The following is a 23,500-nucleotide window of genomic DNA, read 5'->3' on the forward strand; positions in this document are numbered from 1 at the left end:
GTCGCAGTGGGATCAGGTCCTTAGCTTTCAGTTTGGCACTGCTAATACAATGCTCATATATCTAACATTCAATCCAAACGTCACCTTTCAGGTTCACAGAAGCATAAACCTAGTGTTCATTTAACTTACAATTTCACTTCACATTTAAGGTAGTGTGTTAGTTATAAATTGATAGACTTTTATGAATAATCTTTAAATAGTTACAGTTGAAAAACTAATGAATAAATTATGAGTTGCTTTGAAGATGCTCAAATCCAAACACAGACTAAAACCAGAAAAAAACCTACAAATGACTTGCAGTTTCAAAAGTCATCATCACTGCATAAGGAGACATTCACTCCAGTAACAGGCAGAAGAGAAACGAGATTACACAAAATGTAGTAAGTATATTTTAGTTTCACAGCTTATTTAGTTAAATCTCCCAACTGTAAAGCACGTGAATTGGTAGATTAAGATTATATTCATACAAATATTTTATATTGCATTATGTAAAATATAAGCACTCTATGTACTATATTTTATATTCCCCTTTGTTGTCTCAGTTATCTTCCCCTTCTATATGGGCTCTGTATGAGAACAAAGCACAGGTTGAAGCATAACTTATTCCTCTTCATCTGTCCTGGATTTGAATGGCCCTTCAGGAATGAATGGGACACTGCATCTTCAAGGAAAACTCTTGTTACAGCCATGAGAAACTTCAAATGCTGATATTAATTATTAACAGTCTCGGAAGCAGGCTTAAAGGCATCCAGGTGATTAAAACATGTTTAAGATAGCAAGAACTGAGAAAACTCATGGGAATACATTAGGATATGTCACCCCAAACTTCACAGAGTAATTTGGGCAGTGACTCTGATGACTTCACTAAGACTACACAAGGTTTCATTTAAGCCTCAGGACTTCATAAAAAAGAACTTTTGCCCTCATAATGACTAATCAAAGCCTAATTATTTTATGATGCAATCTTACCTACTGTTGTTTCCCACATTTTTCCTAAAACACGTTTAAATGTGAGCAGAACTAGTTCAGCCAGTGAAATTCAACGGGCCCACTACAGTGGAACATCTTCAGCCATACAAAGGAAAGAAAACCAGCCATTAGAGCATTTGTGAGGAGGCAGGGGTCCAGGGGTTTCAATTCCCAGATGATTTGTAAAATTTACCCAATGATCTATCTGGGAGAGCAGATCAACGGCTACAACTTTGCACTTCTGCATGGCTGCCCTTGCCCAGTTGAGTGTCCCCTCTTGGAGCCACATCTTAAAAACCAAGAGTGTATACCTGCACAGCATGAGGGCCAAATCCTGTCAAAATAAGGTAGAGAACATTGGAAAACTCCCAAGAGGTTAGAGGTGTGCAACTAGTAGTCCTGAGCCCAATGGAATATGGGTGGAAAGTCATTAAGATGGGACAATGATCACACCTAGCAAGAGCAGGCTGCCAGCATGGAGCAAGCCGAAGTTACACCAGAATCTGGCAGTAGTTAAATGGGGTTTTGCATATGACAGATTTGATTTAAAAGCCTAAATCCTTCTCAGGATCTACTTCAATGAAAACCATAGAAATGAGTGATAGAATAAGTGATCCACTCCCCACCACTCTCTTTAATTTTGTTAGGGAAAGGAACTACTTGCGGCCAAAGGAAAATAACGAGAGCATGCTGCCACTTGCCAGGCCCAGAAAACTGGGGAGTGCAGAGAAGGCTCCTCAGGGCTCCCAGGGCTTTCTGCTCCCTCCCACCCGCATGAGTGCATCTCCCTCACAGCCAGCCCCACAGCCGGGGGATTTAGCCACAGAATGTCCTGAGTTGGAAGGGACTCACAAGCAGTGTCCAGTTCCCGGCCCTGCACAAGATCTCCCAAAAACACAAACCCTACATCCGAGAGTGCTGCCCAAACACTCCCTGAGCTCCGGCTGGGCAGTATGCATGAGGAAACAGCAAATGCCACACACCACAAATGGTGGGCTGGTCCTACAGACAAGGACGATTTATGGCTCAGTATGTCCCAAGCATTGTACAGCAGTGTGTGGCAGTGAGGACAGAAAAGAGACTATGTGACTACTGCCAGTTATTCTCACTCCTGTTACTATGAACACTGTCTTTTGCTTCCTGACTGTGCTACTAAATTGTCTGAGGCTTGCTGATGGCTTTTTAATGGTGTGCTGGATAACATGCTCCATTCCAGATGATCTCTAAGGCTGTGAGTTACGGGCCTCAGATGTCTACCTATGTCAAATCTGAAAATATGAGGCAAGTGCTATGAGAACACATATTTTAAAACTATTAGTAATGTTACAACATCAGTAACACCGAAAACGCTTATGTAACATTCTAGCCACGCCTGCTCTAAAAATCTCTGGCTACAGCTCTTAGGATGCTATTTACACCAATTTCAGTGTTTCCTTTTTATTTTCTTAGCACCAGGACATTTGTAACTTACTAACCCAGGTCTTCTGACCCAATTTCATCGCAGCTTACTAAGAAGTCAGAAATAAAGACTTCCTACTACTATTTCATAAAACTCAAAATGTTGAGCTTGACTTCCTTATTAGCTGCGCTGCTGTTCTGCAGTGTCAAAAGGTGCAAAATGTAAGAGCCAGTTCCAGCAAGAGAGAAAGAAGGCAGTTCAAATAAACAGTCTTCTCAGAGGGAGAAGGAAGACACAGTTAGCTCCCTCATGATTCTCAGTCACGGTTAAGTGTTACAGCCATACAAGGACTGCAGCGATGATATCTTAGCAATGAAATCACACCATTCCAAGTGCAGTAAAACAACTAACAGAGGTAATCTCTGAAGAAAAGGGTCAGAAAAAACTACAGCCAGCATTCAGTCAGTGTACCGGGCATACGGATTCTTGCTTACACCACAATTAGCTCAGCCTCTTGACCGCCAGCCAGCCACACATAATGACCTGCGGCAGCAACCACTTCTGCTGCAGGTGGCTCAGAAGGAAATGGTTTCTTTTAACTACTGCTACCAAGAGCAAATGTAGTTAGCAGCAAAAAGTATAGCTCTTCTCTTTTTCTTAAGCCTCAAACCCAAACGAAGTTCTGTCGTGCAACATCTGAAATATATGTATCACTGCCTGACTGATAAATAGTACTAAATCCAGCAATTGGGACACAAGAACACTGCAAATATCCACTGCATTACTGAACATTCACTAAAATGAACGTTCCTCTTCGGCTCTTCATATTGAATTCCTCATTGCTTCCTAATGGAAATAATGGATACACCTATTAAAATTCAGCCTCTGCATTTTACAGTGCTGTTTCAGTGCTGGTTCTGGCCCATGTCACTCCAAGGCAGACACGGCTCTGGGCCAAAAAGATGACTTCTAGCTCATCTTTTGTGACTGGAAGTCTGATTCTGCACTCGACTGTGGCCTGATCTCCTTTGTGATTTGCTTTCCTCTGTGTTCTGAATTCACTTGCTTTAAGTGCTTATAGAAAGATCCACGTAGAGCATAAGGGCTTGAATAAACAAGAATGAGAATCCCACGAGCATCGCACACACGAACACATTAACTGATTGTGGAAACAGGGGTCTTGGATGGGAATGGATCAGCTCCACTGCAGCAAACACATGGGGATGTTAATGAAATGGAAAGAAGGGCTAAGGACTGCTCCTGCCCATGCTGCCTCCAAGTGCAGGTTCTTGGGCTTGTCCAACCAGCACACCTACATTTTGCTGCAACAGATGTTTCCACAACAAGGAACATTGGTTGAATGGTGTTTGCTGATCACAGACCATTTCCTGAGCAAATCTGTGTCTGGGAATAATCAATATGACCAGGCTGTTAACTCTGCATAGAAGTCTGCACATTAAGGTAATGAAAGCAATGTCAGAGGATTAGTTTAAGTAAAAGAAAATAACATTAAGATGCCTTTCTGACCAAGAGCTCTGTTGCTCCACTCCAAGGACAGATAAAAACAAAATGAACTCTACATCTCGTTAGAGAGAACACAGGAGAAAAAAAATAGGCAGAAGGTAGAAACACGTATGTGAGCAGCTAAGGGAGGCTGAAGCGGACAAAACCCTCCAAACAAGGAGGCCAGACCAGTGTGTTGGAGGACCAGACACCAGGAACCAGGACCCAATGCACCAATCCCAGTCTGAGTGCTTTGCTGCTCTGTTGATATATTAGCTTCCAAAAGAAGATTGCTTCTTACCTTCGATCCAGCACCGGAAGACCTTCTTAGTTTTAACTGGTATTTTCTGCCTGTTTGGAAAAGGTATTCTTTCTAACCTATGAAATCAATACTAACAATGTATGCCAGAGCTCTGCCTGAGCAGACTTATTAAAAGAGGCCAAATGAAACTTCCCATGACCCAGTGCATTTCAGAGAAAGCATCAGGATCAGAGGGCTCAAATAGTTTATCTTGGCTATTGAATTTATTTTGGCTGTAATAAATATTTTGGCTTTCTTCCCTATCAGTTTGCCAATGAAAACACAGATCCAAGGTTTTCAGACTACAGCACTGGAGCAATTCTGAAAATGACAAAGTGAAACATACATCAGCTAATAAAGAGCTATTCATGATATAAATGCCCTCTTGTGCTGTTTTCTGCATACAGTAACTCAGCTTCTGAAAATACCGGACACATTCACCCTAACACTGATCTCAGAGACTCATTCCGCAGCAAGTAGCAATGATGCTTTCTTAACAAGCAACTCGACTGATTTCTAAGCAGCCTATTATTCCTCTCTCACAGAGACATACTGCAACTCTGTTTTTATAGGTGAGAATAAAATGAAGATAACCCATGAAGCTACCAAAACATCTGTTCACACTGCATGTGGTCATTTGGCATGAATAGGCGTCAGTGAGATTCACCAAAGGTAACATCGTCATCTTTTTGACAGAAAGTTTACCTCTCCCAGTTGATTTGGGGATTACATCCAATGCTGTTATTGCAACTCAATACTGCAATACTCCCTTCTAAAGGAATCTGCACGCCATTTCTCTCCACAGACAATTTAACCCCAATGTTGTGAGGCTGCTTTCAGGAACGCTCCTTTCAATTGTCTACTGGTGCAGCAATAAGAAGCTCTGCAAACTGCTCAAGCTTCAAACCCCAGTGATAATCTGAAAATGAAGCTAAGTCATTCTGACTGTGGATTGACCTCTAATATAGATTTTGTGCTTGGAACTGATTCGACAGTTCCAATAACACTCTATAAACTCACATTATTTAGCAACACAGGCTTTTGTAGCTAAAGGCAACAGGTGAGAAGAAGAAAAAGGAATTTATATATAACTATTCTTGTCCTAAATTGAGATCTCATTTGTCAATTTCTGGATGGTCATATAAGCAAAAGCAGGAAAATTACTGCCCCTCTTCAAAAACCAGAGAGAAATAAGAGTCAAGTACTCCATTCATATCATTTTTCTCTCAGTTAAATATACTCCAACATTTAAGGCAAGGGATGAGCTGTTGTGGAGCTGTTCTGCTAAATGTCGTATTTGCCAGCCTGTGATTTAGCTCACTGCTTCAATATACTACTTCAGTGACAGAGGTACCACCGACAGAAACGTGTTATTACGAGTCCCTCAAACCTGGAATCTAAGACCAGTTTTGTATTTTCAGACTATGGTGACTTCCCCTTTCTACTCTATGGGATGACTAGGTAGGCAAAGAAAAGGAAATGATATTCAGAGATGAGCAAAGACACAGATTTCTCTGGAAATAGCGTTCATAAACTGAACTGCTTTCTCATTATTCCCTTTCCCTTTACCTGGAATCTGATCTTTGTACATTGACTGACATTGAATCTGCAAAGACTGGAGCTCTTCTAAGATATGAAAAGCAAATGCATGAGATGACAGTTCTGCCTGGGACACTTCTCAGCTCGTCCTTGGTGTTCCACAGAAACTGGTGGTGCTACTCGGAACTTATATTCCTTATTTTAAGACAAAAGTTATTTAAGACAAACATAAGTTTGAATAAAAGTCACAGTCCACAAGAAATGCAATAACTGTTACTACAACAAACAGAATGTAGGTGTAGGCTGCTTCATTTTATGAAAACAAGTCATTTTAGTAGTACAATGCATGATTAACATATTAACAGCTAGTGGGGTTTTACCTGAAATAGGATTTTATACATTCTTTGCACTGGCTTCTTCAACATATCTATATGCTTCTTCAACAAAGAGTCAAAAATGAAGTCTGATTTTTCAGAAAGGACAGTTTGAAAGCATCCAAAGATTCAGAAAGGACAGAATGAATGGAGGCTTCTAGACCACTTCCTGATCAAATCAGTGACAATGAAGCACCTGAATTCCAGCTCTGTATTTCGATAAGAGATACTACATCTTCCAAACAAGGTAATGCTGCAACTGACATCACTTATTAAAAAAAAAAATTGGAAAAGCAAAGGATGCAAGGCAGCCAGGCAGGGAAGAAGAAAAGTAAATCAGCCACCTGCATCTCACAGATTAGTTTCAACATTAGTCTAACACTGATGCATCTGAGCTAAGAAACAACAGCTAACCTTCCTAGAGTTAACTAAGTACCAACCTTGGAGCAAAGAATCACAGTCATAGAGGTTGGAAGGTAACTCTGGAGATCATCCAGTCCGATCTCCAATACTTTCATTTTTTAACCATTCACAGTGAAGGTAAAATGTTGAAAATCCTGATAATAATTTTCTATCAGTTCACACTTCTATACATGAACCTCTTCTTTAGATCTGATTCATATGTACAACTGTTTTGACACACACAACAAGGTGTAAACGCATTTACTTTCCATGAATGTTCTCCTTGAACATTCAGGCAGCTGAAGAGTTCAGTTAGTTTAAAAAATGCCTCACTCTCCCCATCTTGTGGGCATAAATGAGCATTGCAGCATGTGCTTGGCTCACCACGACGACCCTGATTCAGCAGAACATTTAATCATACTTACCTACAGCAATAATTCTTCTCAACACACACATAAACTTAAATCTTATTGACTAAATTACCTGCGGTAGTGAGCTGTCCCTCCAAATGCTTACCAACAGCATCACCGTGGTTCTATTTATTCATTCATTTTCCAATAGTCACAGAGCGTACAGTCGCAATGCAAAAATGCACAATCTGAAGATAACGTAGACAAAAAAAAAGGCACTTACCCACTGGTGATATCGTCAGTCCTGATATTCTTGCCCAGCACATCTCCATCACTCATGTAGCCGGTGGCATCCATGGTGATGCCTTCCAAATCTATTTCATCACTTCCTTTGTCTGAGATGTCCACATGGCAGACACTGCTACCGCGGGATGCCAGCTGTCTGCGCAAAGGTGCTGAATACATGTAACGTCCTGATTCTGTGTTGATGAAGCGGCTGGCGTTCCCTCTGGGAGGATAGCCGTTCCCCAAGGACGGAGCATCACCTGCCTGCAGGCGGGGGCTGGACTGCCCCAGTCTCCATGACAAAGGGGTGGGTCGTCCCGTCAAGCTGAGAATGCTGCGACCGCTGATCTCGGTGGTCACGTTGGTGTCAAATGTCGTTTCCAAGGTGCTATTTAAAAATAAAAGAAAAAGCGTTGGATCGAAGGCGGACTGCTCTGTAGATCACGGGACTTCAGGTGATGTTACGTACAGATTGCAAGATCTATGCTCAGATTGTTTACCGAGTCACAAAGGAGTAAAGCATTAACAGAATTCAATTGCTACAGAGCTTTGAGAGTTAGGCCCACCCCTCCAGCACCACTCTTAAACAGTGATAGTTTTGCACTCAGGCCACCTACTGTTCAAAATAGACGGTAGAAGACTTAGGAACTTTTAACGGATTATCCACAGTATCCAAGTATAATTTTTTCCACCCTCAATCACATATAACTCTATTATGCCGCATTTTGCCACTCTAAGCAAGAGAGTATGATATTAAGACAAGGAAAGGAACAACAAATCAAGAACTGTCTTTTGATACATTTTCTTTTTCTGCCTGCATTTCTGAAAGACTCAGGAGATGAGAGCCGTACCTACACTAAAGAAAGGATTAAATGAGGGAGTAAGAAAAACAATATTTTCCAAAGTATCTTTTATATATTCATGAACTGAATACATTTTTCAAAATATTGACAATATTTACACCAAGCTCTGGTTGTGAACCTATTTCAGGTCACAGCCTACAAATATTGTTTTTTACAAGCATCAGCTATATTAAGTCATATTTTGCATGTCTGAGAGTGTGAGTGTGTTGCATCCCTTTCTAGAATAATGCTAGTATGGTCTGAATGCTTTTTTCCAGATCCATAGCTGCAACTTCTCTTACCCACGGGAATCCTTCTTTTCCTGCTCAGCTAACATAGCATAACTTCTCTTTTAAATTATTACTGCGGATCTTTTTAAAGATAGCAGCACTGTACTAGTTTCAATATAGCACTGAGCATACACTGCAACAACCTAAGAATCCTATAGTTACAGTAATTAAACCCTAATGAGCTGTCACATTAATTGAACTCTGAAAAGAAAAATACATGCATTGGTAGTTTATCTTTGCAAGTTCTGGCTTAGTTTAGATACACAGCCTAAGCACAAAGCATGCATGCAATTAACTCATGCAGGGCAGGAGTCTGTAAGAACTGCACAGGACCCCTCACCTCGTTAGGGGCCAACAGTTCGCTATCCCAAGACTCCTGCTCAGCACTGAACAGATCTGAGTCACAGAATGTTCAAACATAGTAAGAGCACATTCTAAATATCGCTGGAGATTTCTAAACGCTGCTAAAAAACAATAAAATTATATACGTGGATGACTAATACTGTCAGAAAAAAACTGTTTGTCCAAAGACTGGCCAGGAATTCAAGCTATGCACTTTTTCAAGTGGGTCAGGCACAGTTCACCTGCTTGTTTAAACAAAATATTACACACTGGGGGAGAGGGGTGTAATGCACTGAAGTTTTTTAAGGGGTAAGATGAAGAAACATCTTAAACGATAACCCATGTTCAAACACCACCTAATGCCTTCAACCAGTGCTGCTTATTCTCCAACTTTGTTTCTATATACAAACTGCCACCATCAGTCGCTCATCATAAAGCTCCATCAACACTGAACAGAAACCAAGATCTGTGCTTTATAGGTAAAATAAAAGAACGGTATCTTCACCTGTCAGTCTTAATCATTTTCCAAAGATGCTACATCTAAGAGATGCAAAGTAAGACCACATCTTCAGTGTGGTCTTCACACTGTGAAGTGCTTCACATCTTCTCACAAATAAAGTTATGTCATCACCTGTGAGTGACTTGGGTTCCCCGCAAACTGGACATTGTTTCCTCCAAGTTCTGTCGAAGATCGGCAATGTTTTTCACAGTCCGTAATCGCCGAGTTTCTGGATCCTCTCCTAGAGGAGTAACAAGCCATTGGAAAGGACAGGGCAGGAAACAGCACAGAATTGAGTTGTTACCTTTGCCTGAATCTGTCTCAGAGACGTTTCTCTAATATTTACATACATACATACATAGAGTTTACAGACATTAAAATCCCTCTAGTGTCTCAGTGTAAGTTATTTACTTGCCCTCAGCTGCCAATTAAGAAATGCCTTGGTTGCTAGTTCAGACGAGTTGCATATAATTAAATCTTCTAATAGGTTGAAGAGAAGTGACTATTGACTTCCAGTAGTGCTAACATGTTTTTGTAAGCTCCACATTGAAGCAGAACACCTCCAAAAAGCCATCACAGAACTTGCTGGGCACAGAAGGGAATGATATCATTCTAAAGGGTTTATAGCTCATGACTACAGAAATCACTACTGCAGATTCAAAACTACACACTTCATATTAACCTTTTCTGCACAAGGCATGAATTTTTAAGCTGTGAGGATAGTGGTCATCCATACAACAGCTGGTTTATATGGCCATCTGCATATTATACAAATCAGAAGCAACAAGGAGCAGACCAAATAGCCTTTTACTTCATCACTGGCATTTCCCACATTCTTTGCCTTAAACTTCATGTTGCTGAAGGATGCCAGATTGGTGGCACAGACAGACCAAGTGACAGACTCTTACTTGCAAAGCAGCAGCAGCACAAAGCACTTAACAGAAGAGCTGAAGCCCTGACTACAAGGAACTATCTAGGGAGGGGAAGATAGATTTTTATTCTTATATCATCATTAGCCCTTCTGAAATAAACAGTGATGACTCAGTTAGTGTCCATGTTAGCAATGTTTTATAGGTTCCCAGTCCCTAGGAAATAACCTAACAATAAATTTCACTTAGGCCCAAGATCAAATAATTATGATCAGGCTGAACTGGAAATAGCCATCTAACATGAGGGATTCCTTTAGCCACTGGTTCCCTGGGACAGAAAACAAATTATTGCTGTAAAGAACATAAAATATTTATAGGCCTTCAGTCTAACAAAGGTCAGAGTGCTCTTTTACAGATCATTTCTCTCAAAGAGATGAAGGCAAACAGTAAGTAACTTCATAACTGAACATACACAAGATTTACTGCATGGAAATTAATTTCTATTGCTATCACTTATCTAAATTACAATACAATACAATTTTTTTAACTTAAATTATGTTCAGTTACTTCAAATGTAGAGAGACATCGGATAGTGTCACGAAAAATTATTGAATTAGTGGCTCTTTGTGAGCAGGTGATTCCATTAAATCACACAGCTTCCTGTTTTCCCTACCTGCACTCTTTTGTTTCAGATACACTTTATACCAAAGCTCCAATAGCTGCTACGGAGGGAAAGAAGAAATCTGTTACTTATTTCTTCTAATTTATTTGGATTGACGGATCGCTTTGCTCCACTTGTTCATTTTCCCTTAAGACTCCTTTATTGACTGCTGCTGTCTGTGGAGTTTGGCTACACACAGCTGGGTTTTGCGTCTCGATTCCTTGAGGCTGTAGTGTCATCCTGCATCCTTGGATCCCAACAAATACTCTACCTGAATAATAGTTGGTGTTTATACAACCTCTGTCATTGAAGACTAAGGAGCTTCTGTGATCTATCAATTCTTCCCAGTTTACAGGAAGACATCTAGGCCAGGGCAGGCTACACAACAATTAGGAGGTAATGCTGAAAAAGCCTATGAAGCTGTACATCTTGTGTTTCATACTTTGAACTCACGCACTCATCTAAGTATGAACCCAAAAATTTTATCAAGAATTTTATCAAATTTTATCAAAATGGCACAAGGCCATTTGACTTTTTATTTTTTAACCAACCTATGTATAAAGCACATTTTTACACAATTTATACACGTTTACACACATCCATTTATGCACCTCTGCAGCTCTTTTCCTTACCAATGATGCTGCTTGGCTTTGCCATCAGCGTGTGCGTACACAAATGTGGCACTGACAGAAAATATAATGCAAAATGAAATCAATCCAGGTATGAAAATTATAGCTATATGACTTTCCGGGCAGGATAATCAGTCTCAAAACTCACACTAATGTGGAGGAGACCAAAATTAACTCAATAAAAAAGCCTAGGATATTCTATGATTAATGAGATAAACTGTAATAGTATCCAATAAACAGCATCACAGGCATTGCTAAAATCATAATGGAAAGTGGAGACTTGACAGTGGCTTAAGTGTACATTTTAGACCCTAAATAGAATATGGTTATCAGAAACTGCTTAGGTACCATAGGAAAGCTAAAAAATGATTGCTAATGATCAAATAAGAATCCAAGAAAAAAGTACAAATCACTTTCTAACTTCACTTGCTAGTATTCTCATCAGTTTCACATCAGCTCCAGTTTGTGCATGCTAGACACAGTAAGCTGAAACTGGATTTTGGTCTCTTCTTGGTGAAAAAAACCCACTTCTCTTCTGCAAGCAAAGAAGCAAGAAAAGCAGTTTCCTTTACATATATATATACGTATGGGAATACTTAGGATCTTCACTACAAATTAGCCCTGAAAAGTGTTGCACATATCCCAGAAGACAATATGCACCCAGAACACCTAATGGTTTCAAGAAATGGTTTCAAGTGGTTTCACCACTGCATACAACTTGAGTATCTATTACTCATGTTATTGACACCCAGCTTCCATTGCCTAACAGTTAAAAAATACCATTACTAATAGGAAATAAAATATTAGAAATTAAAGCAAATTAAATTCTCCCTACAGCAGAGCTCCTGACTTCAAATTTGCTTTAGTTCATTCTCACTTAATTGCATCATAGTAAGTCATCCTGCAAGACATACCTGAGAGGTCTTCGAGACCAGGCTGTCCAGTTTTGACATAGAGAGTAGGATCCATGCTGACCCCTCCTGTGCTGGCCTCAGCTGTTACATTTCCTTCATTCTCTGTCTGGGATCTGTAAGACAAAGCAAAATAGTGATGTGCAGACAGCCTCCATCAAAATCAGCTCACACAGAACAACTAGACAACTGCACCTGCCATCAGCCCCTCCAGAATAGACCAGCAGACTGATTTTACATAATTCATTAGTCCCATTTTGAACTATGTCTTAGAAATGGAAGCAAGCACTCAGCTGTGAAAAATAAAAAATTCATGGCCAAACATAGGCTTCTTAGCTCTTCAAATGGGGTCCTAAGAAACTTGTGTTTCCAGTTCATTTCAATTATCAATATCATCATTTGTTGTGATTAATCAGATCTTCTCTAATAGTTTGCTTTACATAAATATAAAGCAGGTAGTGTGTGATGGCATCTTACACTCCTGCTGGTTATTCTTCTGTAACCAGCAATGACACTCATTTTTATTTTAAAATAAATGACTGGATAACACCAATTTGCTACCTGACACGATGGCTGCCATGTAAAAGGGACGTGATGAGAACGTACTGTCAAATGTGAGTAGCGTATCTTGGATTACTTCATTTTACCGCCTGTGCTGTGTTTTGCTCTAAGAGCCACATCAACAAGCAGCTGGAAGTTCTCTTGTCAAAAGAAGTGCTGCACAAGAGCAAAAGCATAGCAAGCAATTACTACTGTAGTGTTCTTAATTTCACTTGGCCTTATATGAAACGTAGAACAACTTCTCCAGAGATTAAAACTACAACGTGTTAACAGTGACACTTTAGACTCATTCCCCTTCCCTACAGTTTGTGTTTGAGCTGCAGATCCACATTAAGGAATCTGCTATAGCTGTGAATAACAAGATGAGAAAGTTAGATATCATTATGGATTTAAGCTACTATAGCAATTTTCACCTCTAAATAGATTTCAAAAAATTGGCATTAGTAGATCCCACCACATGTCAAAGATGTGACAGTAATGGTGACACGTAGATGAAAGTGAGAACAAGAGAAATACAGAACATGTAATATAAATACAAATATTAGGCTTTTCCAACTTATTCATTTTCACATGACTGCATACCAGAATGACATCTGGCACCTTACTCCATAGACACAGAGATAACACTCTACGGCTCAGCAGACTCAAGGGTCACTCTTCTCCTGCCTGCCTACATAGGTCTGAGCAATTCTTTTGCATCTCTCTCCTTCATTTTGCTTTCATTTAAAAATTTGATTTGGCTTGCAAAAAAACCCCACCAACAACACGAAAACAACATGGCCAACCATTCTTACACTACACCTGCCAAGGCAAAAAACCATACCGTTCAACTGAAAAATTACAGTGGAGTGACAAAGGTGGACAAAACGGTGTGAACAACATCTACAAGCAGCACGAGCAGCAACTAAACAGGCCAGAAAAGACACACTGTGAGGTAGGAGAGATATGAGAGAGGTCTATAAAAGCACGAGCAGCAAAAAGATAACAAAGACAGAACAACTGCTTGAAAAAACTAAGGAGCATGAAAGAAAATCATGATGTGGCTGTCAAAGCCAGAAACTTTGCCATTAGACTCAGGAATTTCTTCTGTCATTGTCAGGTTTGGCAGCACATCCTCAGAAAGCTTCTTTAGTCATTTCCTTCTCGTTACTCTTCCCCATGTTTCCTCTACTGCCACTGTCACACACAAGACGCTGGCCTGGAGGTTAGCTGTCCTCACAGACGGCTGATCTTATGAATATCTAGTTCTGGGGTAATGCAAGCTTAGAAGAGCAGACCTTGTGCTCGGCCTTGCCTATACTAATCGACTTCTATTTTTCAATTTGTTCTAATTCGCCACCACCATTAGCCACACTTACAAGCTATGACGTGTAAAATAAACCTAATGCACATGGTCCAAGGGCAGCAGTGGGACAAGGCGTTAGCATTCAGATATTAACTATTAGAAGTGTCAGGTACAACTATCCCAGCTCTTATCTATCAGAATTTCTTACACACTTGAGAACCATAGAACATCCCAAGTTGGAAGGGACTCATAAAGATCACTGAGTCCACCTCCAACTTTGGTCTGACTGCCTTTCACAACAGTTTGTGGGTAAATACATAAATGTTTTATTCCAATGGCATCCGTGGCGTTGCCTCACTCCCTCAATAAAGCATCTCCGATGAATCCTCCTACCCAGAGGCTGTGTTCCAAAGGGATGATCTCAGCAGTTAGTTACCTGTACATGAACGGAGCTACTGTGGCCGTGTTCGGGTGGCTGTATTGCTGCTGGGGCTGAGGTAGCTGAACACTGACGGTGTTGCTTCCCGTGCTGTGTGTGGTGGCCGGCCCGCTGACAGACTGGCTGCTGTTGCTGCTGTTGAGGCCTCCGATGCCTTTTCCTTCAGAAGAGGCTAAGCTTGAAGAGGAACTGGAATTCCTGCTGTCTAGCTGAGACTTCTGATGCGAGAGTCCCGAGCCAGGTTTCCCACTGCGGCTCCTCTCACTTTCTTTTGTAGAAACTGGGGCACTTGAGGATTTCCCTGCGGTGTTTTTCATTCCTGGTTTTGGTATTCCACTGTGCAAAGGGGCCGAGGCCTCCTTCTTGGCACTGTTCAGCTTTCCTCCTTTTGGAATAAAGCTTGCAATCTTTGAGGACTTTTTTGGCATCTCTGCTGTTGCTAGCACTGTCTGCTCTTCTTTTGGTTCCTCTTTCACACCCAGCTTTTCGGTCATAGATGTTCTTTTTCCTGTGTCTTTACTTTTATCCTTTTCTTTCTCCTTCTGTTTCTCTTTCTCCTTCTCATTACCCTTGGGAGAACTTTTCTTGTTAGTCAGTGCCCGGCTGAAAGTCCTTTGTGCGATTCCCTTGAGTGCAATTTTGGGGCTACTGGACATTGATCCTGGATTGCTCACATTCTGATTTGTGGCATCGATTTCTTCGCTCTCCTCAAAGCTGGGAAGTGTCTCTAGCTTTTCACAACTGCTGTCACGAGATGTGGAACACTCAAGCGTCGTCCCCCCTGCTTTGGAGCCTCCTTTGCTGTTGAAGAGTTTCAACTTTTCCAGCATGGATTTTTGGCCATTGGGAGTTGTTTTGACGACTTCTGAGGGTGGTTTTGGAGGCTCTGGTACGGGCTGCTTTACGGATAGCATGGAAGACGTCGCTGTGTGCTTAGCACTGAGGGACTTGCTGCGCCAAGGCTTAATAGCAGAGCTGGGCTGAGGGATGGCCGAGGAGTTATTGCAACCAGTAGTACCGCTGCAGCTTTGAACTGAGGATGATACATTTTCATTCATTCCTGTGGGCTGGAAGGCTGTACTGTCTGCAGGCTCTGGAAAAAAGTTAAATTAAAATTTTAAAGAAGAGACACCAAACACAGTGGCATCTGATATTATAGCTGGCTTGGGATTCTTTTTGTAATGAAACAGCAGGAGCTTTACAGTAGTAACCCTGAAAAGGCAGACACACATCACTGCTTTAAACATCAGTATCATTCAATGAAAACAAAAGCCAGTTTTCCTTTCCAGCAGCACAGCAACAAGCTCCCACTATGTAATTTACATTTAGTTCCTCCTGAAAGAAAAAAAAATAGCTCAAGCCAAAATGTGCTTTGCAATGCGTTCTTCTTTATTAGATTCATAATACTTCTTCATTAGCAAAAACATAGCACTGTTTTCTAATCAAGGGTTCTCTCAGTTTTTTGGCAAAATTTTTGTTGTCCGAGTTCAATTCTTAGAAAAACCTCAAGTATAAAAAAAATGCAGGAGTAAGGAAAAAGAAATAAATCCAAAGCTCTTTCAGTTATTGGGGAGAGATCCTCATCTACAAAAATGCAGAATAAAACTCCATGTACAAAACCAACCGTGCCCTTATGCGATGAACCTAATTTATACCTCACCACGCTTATAATGCAGCTGTAAGAGAAACCAGTGGCAGTAATTGCACAGCTGTCCCCCTCAGACAGAGCAAATCCTATTTGGTTAGGTACTTTGAGCATTATGCATTCTTAGCAAGAAGTCAGCATAGAGCTGAGAGAAAGCTTGAAAAACCCCACTCACCTACCAGTGGCCACTTCTCCTCTGTAGCTTTTCTCTGCAGTTTCCCTTCTGGAGACGTTACTCTCTCAATTATCACAAATATGTTTTCTGTTAAGCTGCTCATGTTGCCAATTAACTTTTGTCATCTGTGTCTGTTCGCCTGCCCAGCAGCCTGCTGGGGATTAACGGCTTTTACCTATATTTCTCTGCCCTCCAGCACTGAAGTAAACTCTGTACGGAGCTGCATTTTTTTAATTCAAAAATCAACAGCGGTTGAGAGCGTGCGTTTTCGGCAGCAGGGGCAGCCCAGTGAATTCAGCCCTGTAAATCATGAACCGCTGCAACCACGCGGGGACTGTTGTGCTTCATTTTCAGCTGCACACTGCAGACACGGCTCTGCTAACCGCCCTCCCCTGATCCAAACCAGAACTACTGAGGATTTAAAGCACACGCATCTTCCTGCCTCAATGGAGAATCAGTTTGAGAGATTCCTTTGTAATAAACTCAGTCATTTCACTTACAGATAAAGTAGGACTCCAGGAATTAATGGCACTTTAAAAAATATTACTGAAGTTGGAACATTTCCAGGACCTGTTATTAACCAATCGCTATTATATCGGCTGGTCCTCCTGCTGCAAAGAATCCACGTGGAGATGGAAGGAAGTAATTGTCATTTACAGACACAGGAGGGACGTATACTGCTTTTACATTACTGCTGGCTTGCTGACTCCAGGGGCATTATTCCTGCCTCACTCCAGCAAGGAAGGAAAAGCAAGCCACCCCATGTCCCAGGCAGCAGAGCCGCCCGGTTCTCCATGTGCTGTGTGAACATGGGCAAGGAACCCTTTGGGAGAGCCAAGATGCAAGGAGTAATGGGGAGAGTGGGGCAATACAAGGGTGATGCAGGGGAATCTGTTGCTAGGTGCAATCTACAAGGCAGTGCTGCTTCCTTCACATACATATGGAGTAGTGGGAGAGGAGCTGCTTGTGCCATCAGGCAGTACAAGATGGGCAGCAAGAAACCTAACAGAGCGTTCTGGGAAGGGAAACCCACACCAGCACTGCCCTCCTCACAGCAGCACAGTGGTTGCCTGGAAGGGAGTGGGAAGTGAGCGATAGGGCATTTGGGAAAGGAGTTTCATCCCAACAGCCCCAGGGACGGCTCCAATCCTTGGACTTTTAGGAAACAGGTCTCACTGGGTCAAATAAAATTACTTATTTGTCCACATCCAAAAGCATTTTTCAAAATGTATTTCCCAAGAAAATCCAGAACTTCTTAATTTACACCTTCTCTGTGTTTTTGGTGTTTGGTTTTGCTTGAAATTTGGTTTGGCCTTTGCACAGAATACACTTTCTTTTTCATTTTTCAGAAATAAACACGGTCCCACTTTGAGCCCACACCACCACACTTCCAGTGGTGCTCGATGATGCATCTCCACTTAGAGAGCTGCACCTCATCTACAGTCATGTCAGAGAACTCACACTTATACCAACACTTTTGTTACTGTAATAAACTTTAAAAAAAACAACCACGAATATATGGAGACATTAATGTAATTTTTAGAGTCTCTACCTAACATTTTCCAGGAAGGGAATTCTGTGAGTGCTGAATTCTACACATCTGATACCAAGGAAAAATATTTAGAAACTTCTAAATATACATGCTAAGCTGTTACATTTTGGAAAAGGAAAGGAGATATTTTCTTACACATGTTCTGTGGATTTTGATTTATATTCAGATCAAATACAGTGAAAATGGACATTCAAAGTCCTCAGGCTTTTGCTGCATTCTACCAGAGAAAGTGCAGGAAATAAAAGGTTCGCTGTAAAACACAGCCATCAAAAATGGCTTCAGCTTAAGAAAGCTTCAGTCTTTCTCAGACTCTCTGTTTCCCTCTCACAAACAAGTCCACTGGCTCTGTTACTCCTAAGACCAATCTTGGTAAACGAAAAGGATTTTGCTGCCAGAGTGCAGCTTCAAATGCTAGGTTTCCTAATGAAGCAGTAACATCAATATGTGGATAATACATCAGCATGCAGAGGGGAAACTTATTCAGCGTGGCACAGGCCCTTCTTTCATGAAAAAGAGAGCAGGTTTCGTGCATTCTATTAATAAGCTTATTATTTCTCATGTGTTCCTTTGTGAGGGAGATAATTTCTTTCTTCAGCAACCTGCATTAGCTAAAACTGACTATAAAAGAAATGTTTTCAAAACCAAGCTACAGCCTACAATAAATAATGATCTCTTTCCCCTTTTCAGAGTCAAATCTTGGCTTGCAGTCTATTTTGTTCCTAGCGTTCAGTTAAAAAGATGTTGGTGGTCCAGTTCCAATGCCAATGCGCGCTGTAGCATGGGTAAATCTGATTTCAGCTGCTCCTGTAAAGTCTTAGCTACAAACATATCCATTTGTAATGAGAAAAAGAAGCTGAAAGCTTATGATTTAAATCTCCCACCAAAGTCTTTGAGAGCTTACGTTATAATAAGGTCAGGAGAAAATATATGCCATTTCCCATCATTTGTCTTGAACAGTCTAAGCAAGCGTGCTTTCATTTGCTGCAAGTGAAAACTTTAAAAAACACTTTCTTTATAGGCACGAAGCAGCACAAAGACAAAGGATGTTCTCATAGTTACGTCTCTTCAGAAAGGTCAAGAACTTCACACTATTTTTATTCATTTTAGAATGAATAAGCTGTCATTTTTTACGTTGCAGCTATGGGAAAAATAAGTAGTTCTCATGAAAAGAAACATCGTCTCGTAACAGCCCATAGATTAGATAACTGAGTCAGAAGCAAATCTGCAACAAAATTCTAATTTAGGAAGTAAAAGCAGAGGCTGCTCTATGACATTACAGTGTCAGAACTGCAGAAAGCGTTGTGGCATCTCCATCATTTCCCACCATAGGGAGGGATAAATGGCAAGTGCTGACCTTCCATGCACACACCAGAAGACTCTTCTTAAAGTACCACAATTAAGAGTCTCACAGAGGAAAGCTTTTTAGCTGAGCTGCCCTCTTCTTCAGTGGTGATTTATCATGCTTAGCAGACCCCTGACATATGGAAACATCTCCATTTCTGCCAGGAGCCTACTATAAAAATCGGAATCTTTCCATAGCCCAGAAGAAGAGCAGGTAGAGCAGAACGTTCCTAACAAGAATTCCCTGGCACACAGCCCTTCTACAAAACAAGCTGAACCTCTTGGATCCACAGCAGTGTCTACTTCTGTTGTAATGCCGCTCACTCCGTAGAATGAGAGCTGCCTCCTCTGGCCACAGTGAAAAACAGCCAGAATATGATCTTAAAAGCAGAAACTGCTAGATGGTAAAAGTCTGTGTAAGCTGAAACGATCAGAGAGGGAACACTTTGCCTTGCCGAGAACAAAAACTTCACCGAGGTGACTCCAGTTGGTTTCCTCAACTTCTATCCCCATTGTTTTTTCCCTTAGAGCTGATGAAATTTATTGCACTATGGGACAAAAATCACCTTTACTCTTTGATATTTCCAATTCTGCTTTCTTCCATCAGAGCTACTTCCTCAGCCTCAGACTCTGTAACTACACTTGCTGCTCTGTACTCCCAGCTCACGGAGGTGTCAGTCACCGAGCTTTCCCACTTCTGTGAGTTCCCTTTGTTCACGCAGAGCTCCAGCACACAGAACAATGACACTGTTGTTTACTAGTCGACATCGCCAAGACCTGGGACTTTTGCTGAGGTGAAGGGAAATAAGTTTGGAGCACAAGCAATCCTCGGCTCAGTGTCTTGACCTGACACAGACACTTGAATTGCTTGTTGTTTTTGTTTAGTTACTGTAGCATTCCAAACAGCGCCCAAGAGAGAGGGCAGAGGGACCTCTATCGACCACATACTGGTTATATGACCATTAAATAATGAATCCAGCTTTACAGAGCCATTCAAAACAAGTCACGCTCTCTACTGAATCCTAGACAAATATCATTCTTGTTAATTACTCTGAATTTTTCTCCTCATTATTTCTGCAATCAAATCCAACATTTCTCGTAATAAGGTTATTCAGTTCATTAATAAATTCCAGGCAAGGAGTTCCTGAGGATTCTTCCATTGGGCTTTATACACAGTGTCATGGACAACACACTTATACCACAGTCTTGATCTGAAACATCTGCCTTACAGGTAGGTAGATCTGAAAGATGCCAGATACATGCTGTTGGTCTGAGAACCGGGCAGCTGGCCTCGAAAGCCAGGACAACATGCAAGTAATGACCAATTTACTATTTACTACAGTAATGAAGGGTTGATCAAGGCTTGATGCTCATCAACCTCTGCAGAGGCTGCGGAGGCTCTCTGGCACCAATCATGGGCTCTGTAGGTATAACTGGTTATGGACAAGGACCAGTCGAAAGACTCAGCAGAGAGAAGCCACAAATGGAAGGGGCCAGAGAGGCTGAAATATACTTCTACATGGGGAGAGAAGGTTTCTACAGGTGTGGTAAAAACACACTGGCACTTACAGAAGTCTGGGACATTGCAATACTCCCGTTTTCTTTCCTATGATTTAATAGTGAACTTCAGTTTCCACGGTTGTTCCAGTTCCTCTGGCACAATTCACCCAGCAATAAATTTACAGGAAATTGTAAATATTTATTTTAAAAGGAAACATCTAGGAACTATAAAGGCCACGAAATCCTGGGCCAGCACTTCAGCTGGTATGAATTAGTGTGGTTCCACTGTCTCCAGTGCAACTACACAGATGTGCATCGGGCTCCTTCTCAAGGGTTACATTTTACTTCAAAGCTCAAGGGTTCTTTTATCCTAATGAACTGTACAGTTAAGAACATGTCACTGCCTATTTTTCTTATGTTTTTTTTTTTCTTCCAAAAAACTTTACTTAAATACAATTTTTTTTGGCCTAAATTGCTACGGCTTATACCTACTAGAGCAAAGCTCTGTGGATTTGCAAAGCTCCACCTCAGTTGCAACTAAAGACTGTTTAGGTAAAAGAGAACATATTTTCAAATGCCAAGTTCAGCCAGTTAAGCAGTTGTAGAATTGAACAAGAACATGATTTGCTGCATACTTATGTCCCGTCTTATAAATGTGCCAAACTGCTTGTTATACACCAAAATCCTTAAGCTGTCCTGTAGGCACACACCCAATACAAGTACACTGTGGAAGATTCACTAAGCTGAGCCAATCTTTACAAAATGCTTTTGGAGAAGTGAAAGGATGCAAGCAATGCACTGAGATACACAGATGAGCATTTTGTTTCACATGAAGACTCTCATGGCAGGCACCCCACGACATAAGCCCATGATCTTATGTTTAGGGGAATTTGTAACACAAAGAAACAGTTTGAATCAGTAAGTTCACATTCATCAAAGTTGAATGAAATATGGTGTAATTTGAAATTGAATGCCTGAACAGAAACAGCATGCTTCACTTTTAGCCAAGCAAAATCTTGACTTTTTTTTTCTTCTTTTTTTTCCTTAAAGCTACCTGTAAGATTAAATAGACACTGGAAGAGGTTAGGTGCCTTTCATATTATCCCACATATCTCTTCTTCTTTTTTCTCTTGCTGTTTTCATATTCTCTGTTAAGGTACATCAAATTCATTATTGTTATACTACATCTGAAGATAAATAAGTCACATCAGACATGTGGTAAATACCTCCACTGGAAGTTTATATTTAGGAAACCTGCTGGAGTAATTCCAGCATCGGCTTTTTGGTAGTGTATACAGCAAGAACACCAAGTACACTCTATCCTGTCATTTAAGACTAAGAATTTCACAGAATCATAGCATCACCAAGGTTGGAAAAGACGTCCAACAGCATCCAGTCCAACCGTCCACCTGCCACCAATATTTCCCTACTAAACCATGTCCTCTAGTGCCACATCTATACATTTCTCGAACATCAGGGATGGTGACTCAACCACCCCCTTGACTCCTACAAAAGTAAGCATTAGGTTACTTCAGTTTTCTAAAGATAAAACTAATAACAGGCTGTATACTAAACAGAAGCCTACTTTGCTACAAAAACTGCTACAAAATATTGAACTAGGGGATTTTTCTTTATAAGACTATACAGATATAAATATCAGTCACAAAGAAAGTGACAACTGCCAAAATAACTATCAACTTACAGCTATCTGTTGCATGATACAACTGTTTTGTTCTATGAAATTGCTCTCCAGCTTTCTGATATCCTCATGCCATTCGCTGATAGGGGCAACAAGCTCTCCACCTCCAGACCCACACTTATTTTTGATAGCCCAGTGCACAGTTAATTTTACTGCTGGCCAAGCCTGCCTACTGCTCCTCCCTGCCCCATGGAGTTGTATTAACATTCTCTTATGTAAGATGTCACTCATCTGCGGACTATTAGCAAAAGATATCATTCAAAATGCGACGTCTTATTACAACAGCTGTTGTTTAAGTTTCTATCAGCTGCTAACTTTACACTGACTTCTTAAACAGAACTGGAGGGCATCACAGGTGGTTTTCAGACTTCTTTCAAGAAAAAGTCTATACTGAACTCTCTGAAAGGCTCCCCTCTGTTAGCTGAAGAATGTTTCTTAGCATGACAGTAATTGACAGTAGACTCTGAGGAGCATCCAGCACTGCAGCAGTACAGCATGTCAACAGCATGGCTTTCCTCAGTGCTTCACAATAAGCTGTGCATGAAGCCACTTGTGAGGTCAAATCTCAAGGCCTGGCTTTCATTTCATCTCTTCTTGTTCAGTCAGGCAATCCTGCCTAAGAGCTCCCTTTGTCTTACAAGCAAAATGGACTAAATTGCAGAGCACAAATGAACTGATTTACCAGCACTGGGATGATACTGTTTTCTCCCACTTGTTACATGAAAATGCTTTAGTAGTATCTAGATAAAAATCACATTGGCATGAATGGGGAACAATAAAATCAGTCTGTTAAGCTTTTTTTTTTTTTTTCCTGATGGACAGTAGAAATTGGAGATTAGTTCCCATCAGACCAGGTTGGTCATTAACACACTGGCAATGAAACGTTTCTGCCACAGCTAACGATGTGACCATCACTGAATAGAAACAGTCAGGGGTTTTGTTTGCTTCCAACCTATCATTTCTTATTCCATAACAAAGTCAACAAGACTCTCATGGTCATTCATGTGATCATCTCAACCATTACATACCAAAAGGAACAGCTTTTTCTTTGTCTAGGAAACTAGGAAGGGTAGAAGAGGTGGTGCTGAGCCATGGAATAAGATGACCCTATCATGCCTTACAAGTGTCAGAACTCTTT

The 23,500-nt window shown here is 40.9% G+C and overlaps 1 protein-coding gene across 3 annotated transcripts in view; it reads right to left on the minus strand.

Moving 5' to 3' along the window:
* Nucleotides 1–23,500, minus strand: part of NAV2 (neuron navigator 2) — a 311,161-nt gene that overhangs the window by 86,584 nt on the left and 201,077 nt on the right. For all 3 annotated transcript variants that reach the window (XM_048948752.1, XM_048948751.1, XM_048948750.1), the window contains 4 exons: nucleotides 14,448–15,543; nucleotides 12,169–12,281; nucleotides 9,228–9,336; nucleotides 7,121–7,510 (listed from right to left, as the gene is read on the minus strand). In XM_048948752.1, coding sequence (XP_048804709.1) covers nucleotides 7,121–7,510; nucleotides 9,228–9,336; nucleotides 12,169–12,281; nucleotides 14,448–15,543 — 1,708 coding nt within the window. The remainder of the gene's footprint in view (nucleotides 1–7,120; nucleotides 7,511–9,227; nucleotides 9,337–12,168; nucleotides 12,282–14,447; nucleotides 15,544–23,500) is intronic.

This window comes from Lagopus muta, chromosome 6 (assembly GCF_023343835.1).
Source record: "Lagopus muta isolate bLagMut1 chromosome 6, bLagMut1 primary, whole genome shotgun sequence".
NCBI classification, from domain to species: domain Eukaryota; kingdom Metazoa; phylum Chordata; class Aves; order Galliformes; family Phasianidae; genus Lagopus; species Lagopus muta.